Source organism: Eschrichtius robustus, chromosome X (genome assembly GCF_028021215.1).
Source record: "Eschrichtius robustus isolate mEscRob2 chromosome X, mEscRob2.pri, whole genome shotgun sequence".
Taxonomy (NCBI): Eukaryota; Metazoa; Chordata; class Mammalia; order Artiodactyla; family Eschrichtiidae; genus Eschrichtius; species Eschrichtius robustus.
Window position 1 is genome coordinate 40,514,734 of NC_090845.1, and position 4,910 is coordinate 40,519,643.

Here is a 4,910-nt window from a genome sequence, read left to right on the forward strand (position 1 = left end):
AGGCCAATCACCCTAAAGACAAGTATTTTTCAGCCTGAATATTTATCAGACTACATAACCCACTGTACCAATTGCATTTAGATTTTGTAACAAAACCTATTCTACAAAAGTTAGTACAGCTAGAAGTGAATATAAATCAGTCCCCCTTTAAACATTTAACACATCAAAAGCTATATGCTATGTACATTAACCAACAGTTTTCTCAAAGTAATGGGGCATTAGACGAATATCAGAATCGGTATTTGTGGCAAAGAACCAGACAGAATAGCAAGCAGGGATTTTTCCAGTTAACCTATTATTTTCTAAGTTTACCGTTTAATTATCGCAGTACAATTTAACTGATAAGTATTTCAGTACTTGAAACATGAGCTCTACTGAACAAGAAGCCGCGGGTTATAGTAACAGGGTTTGGATCTGACAAACAATTGCAGCGTTGATCAAACGTTGTCTTCTCGTCGTAGAATGACTGGGTCTGCAGTTCCTCGTCGCTGGTGGGGCCTTCCTCTGATTCCTCCATGGTGGTAGTCTTGTCTTGGCTGGTGGCATGCCAACTTTCTTTGTTTTCATCCTCCTCGTCCTCACGTTGTAGATCTTTGGAAATCAACTGTCTGGCCAATTTGATGTTCAGTCCTCGGTTGTAGTGAAGCTTCCTTTTCATTTCGAACTGCCGCTGTTTCTCTTGTTTGTCCAGGAAGATTTTGCTGGTGTGCGCCCCATCCTTCTCCGGCTCCCGCACTGGATAGTTGAGCTCCGAGGTATCAGTGGTGGCTAATTTATTAGCTAAGCTGTCGAGGGTCATGGCTTCTTTAGTTTCGAAATCACTCTTTGCACCTCCTTCCCGTCCTCCTCCAGACCGAGCTGGCGAGTGCTGGGCTCATTCATCTTCATGAAATTGTTGTCTCTGTACGCTGGGCGGTAGGTCGCCAGGATGTTCGACTAATCCCACTTCTGGGACTTCCCGGCCCCGGTGTCACAAAGTCGAACGCAGGTGATGCCACAGTGGTCCCCGCCGCCATCCGCGCCGCCGTCAACGCCTGGGGGGCGGGGAAGGGAGGCCAAGAGGACCCATGTTTTTGTTTGTTTGTTTGTTTGTTTAATAGTGTAAGATAGGAAATCTGCCTTCGTTGCACGTGAAACGGAGAAGCACTGTCTTGTGAATTTCTCTATCCCGTCTGTGTGCGGGCGGACCGTGTAAAAGGTATTTCTCCCTGGGGGTCACAGGCCAAAGTTTCAAAGCCACTCCTTGGGTTGGAAAGATTGGAGGCCTAGGGGCTAGAGGACCCTTCCTACCCTGCCCCTCGGTTAAAGGTCCCAATGCCCAGCCACTTACACTGGCTGGGAACTCCTCCCTCTGCCCCCCCCCAATCCTCCATGATCACATATTGTTTCTTCTCCTATCCAGCCCTTCGCTACTGGCTTAAATATTTCAAGAAACTCCAATTCTGCCGCCACCCTGATTCAAGTCACCACCATCTCTGGTCGGGGTCACCGTCACAGCCTCTGAACTAGCCCTCACCCCCATCACCCCTCCTGCTGCCTTCCGACCTCTCATTCACCCTCTATTCAGTGTGGTCTTTTAAAAACACCATCAAATCTTGTCACATCTCTTTCAAACCCTTTAACGGTGCCCATTTTCTTTCACATAAAGACCCAAATCCAGAAGAGGCAGAAAAGCAGCTCTAGGATGGGCTCCCCCCGCACCCCAATTCTCCGCACCCTGCCTCTAGCTTTCTCTGCTGGCCCTTCGGTTCCAGGAGCACTCGCCTCCCTTCCTGTCCCAGAGTTTTTCCCTGGGTTCTTCCCACAGCCTGCAATGCCCCTTCAGATTTCAGCTCAGTCATGACTGCCTTACAGGAGCCTGTTTCCTGACCTCCAAAGCAGATAGGCCTTCCTGTGCTTTCATGGCCTCTCTTATTGTCCTCGACAGCACTTGGAGTTGTGGCAATTATGTTTATTATCTGTGTACACTAGATGGTCAATTCCAAGACACAGGGGAAGGTGTCTGTTTTTCTCAGTATTGTCTTCAGCTTCACAACAGGATGCTGTAGCTGGCATATAGTAGGTATTACCACAATATTTATGGAATGAAGAATAAATGATAGGTGACAGGTAATTGGAAGACTGAGATTTGTGAGTGGAGAAAAGGGGGCTCCAGAGTTTTCACTGTCAGTTACAATTTGTTCAGTCAGTCACGTGAGAAAAACACCCCACATGTGGAAGTTGGGGACTGTCCCAAAGAGTGACTTCGGAACATTCTGTCTTTCACAGGCCTCATATTTCATAGGCAGTGACATTCTTCTCAAAAACAAAAAGGAAATTAAGATCCAGTTTCACATTTTCCCCTCCAGGTAGCATTCACAAGAGGTTTTTTTTTCCCCCCTTCTGATAACATTTTGCTTCCTCTTCTCTCCCTCAATGTCTTTCTACATTTTAGAACACAAAAGCAAAAGCATGAAAAGACCATAAAACTTTTACAAGGGTCTTAAGTACCTTAAGTTCAAGTTGTCCTGTATTCTCCAAAGTCCTACTAACTTCAGGAGCTCTGCAATCACTTTAAAACTGTGTTATTCATCTCAGAAAAAGAATTTCCTGATACCAGTACTCTTTGAAAAAAGCTGTATTGTGTGGTAAGGGCTTTCAGGGATTCAAAAGCCGATCTTCAAGTCTATAGGAAAACCCTCCGGTATGTGAGGGGGAAAAAAACCCAACTTTCATTATTCAGAAATACTCCAGGCTACTCTTTTCAAAAACCTGCCTGAATGGCAGCACAGACCCGCACAAACGCAGTTGGTCCTGGCTGGTAGGCACAGTGGGTCTGTGCGTGTTTAGCTGTAAACAGGATGTTGAGGGAGACGCTGAAAATCCAAAAGCAAAATCCAGTGCATTGGGATTTTGCTTTTCTGTGTACACAGCACCCACCCCACATACTGTGATCTGAATATACAAGCTGTTCAAGATAGAATGAGTCAGCCCTCCCGAAGTTCTTGAGTTTTCTGAAGTGCAGTAACACATTGGCGGTTCATGCTAGGGCAAGAGTACCGTGATTGTGACCTTCTGACCTGGGCCACAGACAAAATCTTTTAAAGAAATCACCAGGTATTACAGATCTCAGTTGCACATTAAAAGTAATCTCTTTCACCTACCATTGGCTAATTATCTGCTTCATGAAAGTTGCCCTAAGAAAAATCCAAATTTTGAGTTTTTGCCATCAAGCTAAAAGCTCTCAATCTAGTCAACATTACCACAAGCCGAAAAGTTAGAAAAGATCGGCACCCTTTCCAACATTCCTCTTTACACGATTCACTTGTTATTGCCCTAGGACAAGGGCTGAGCAGATAGGTCTGTGGTTCTACCACACACACACGCGCGCACACACACACACACACACACACCCGAGACTGACAAAAACTTTCCCAGTCAATGACACGTTATATGAAATTTAGATACAGACCTAGAAAGCCCTTCTTTCAACAAATATTTAGTGTGACCATTGACTGTATGTCCAGAAGGAGAACCTTCATTCTGAATGCACAAAAGTGAGGTTGTGCTTCAGTGGTCTTCAATGGGTTAATATTTGATAAATACATCTAAATATGCATGCTGTTCTATCATCACAGTTTTAAAATACATTTAAAAAGTCACTGATATTTAAACTAACTGATTGTTAAGCCTGACGGTAGATCACTCCATGGTTTCGTTTCTTCCACTAAGAATCATTTCCCTTCCATGCAGCCATTCTCCACATGCGGTAAATACAGGAATTGGTTCAAAAGGAGAGCTAAGCCAGGAACCAAGAAATTCTCAACCAAAGGTTGGAACACCTAAGAAACCAAAAGCTACCATAAACAAGGAAGGTATCCCAGATGTCCTACTGGGTGCCATTGGTGAGAACTTAGTAAAACAATGAGAAGCAGTCGGCTTTTTTGGGACCAATCATGCTGCCAGAAGTGGAGATTAATACTAGTTCAGCCGTGTAGCGTCTGAAGGTGTACATCAGTCCACCCAAGGATTGTCCACAGTACTTGGAGAATTATGTTGGATATTGTGTAATATAAAAATAAAAGTGCTATTTGGTTTTGAATCTACGTTTCTCTCTCTCATATTCCAAACCCAAATTTCTGATATTCTATTAAATATCCCTGCCTTAGATTGGGTTCCCTTAGAAGCTGACCCTGAGACAAGGACTCGAGTGCAAGTAGTTTACTCGGGAGGAGATTTGCCGAAAATACTGGTAGGGGATTGGGGAAGTGAGACAGAGAAGGGCAGGAGGCAAAGGATGCATTAGAAAAGCAGTTCCTACTGTAGGCAACTAGAGCTTAATGCTCCTGAGAAACTCTAGAAGTCAATGTAGAAGAGTTACCCCCATGGCCTACCTCCACCCCACTGGCGAAGGAGCTAGAGTATATTTATACATCAATTGCTGCCATCTTGACTTCAGGCCTGCTGGGAGAGGGGAGGGGCATGAATCCCTCGCACTCTGGATTCCTGATGGAGCCTGGGGAGTGGATGGCCAACTTACTGATGCATGCAGACTCGTGTTGGCTTCTTTCCTTCCCTGTTTCACAAGCCCTGTCCTGCTATCCTGCTCCCTGGGATCACAGTCCCAGATGAAAGCCTTTTTCTCCAGCTCTGCTTTTGTAGGAGGAACCCAAACTAAGAGAAGGATTGTGTACTTCATCGTTAATTCCTAAACAGTCATTGGCGCATGTCCATGTTCTGTGGCAGATGTCCATATTTCTGCAAAGTGGGTGAATGAACTGAGGGAAGTGAACAAAAATCTTTTGAAAGGAAGAGCCTAGAAATATGGGCAGATCTAGAGAGGTTCAGTGAGACAATGGTTTTCCATCTTTTTCATTGGAAGTTTTAAAGCAGTAAATTCTTTTAAAATTTTATTTATTTATTCATTTATT

The 4,910-nt window shown here is 44.5% G+C and overlaps 1 protein-coding gene across 1 annotated transcript; it reads right to left on the reverse strand.

Annotated features, from left to right (window-relative positions):
* Nucleotides 1-334: 334 nt before the first annotated feature.
* LOC137756296 (protein phosphatase inhibitor 2-like) lies at nt 335-4,678 on the reverse strand. The gene is made up of 2 exons (XM_068532605.1): nt 4,520-4,678; nt 335-868 (listed from the first exon to the last, which is right to left on the reverse strand). The coding sequence occupies exons 1-2, from the start codon at nt 4,676-4,678 to the stop codon at nt 335-337; spliced, it is 693 nt and encodes a 230-aa protein (XP_068388706.1).
* Between the last annotated feature and the right edge of the window lie 232 nt (nt 4,679-4,910).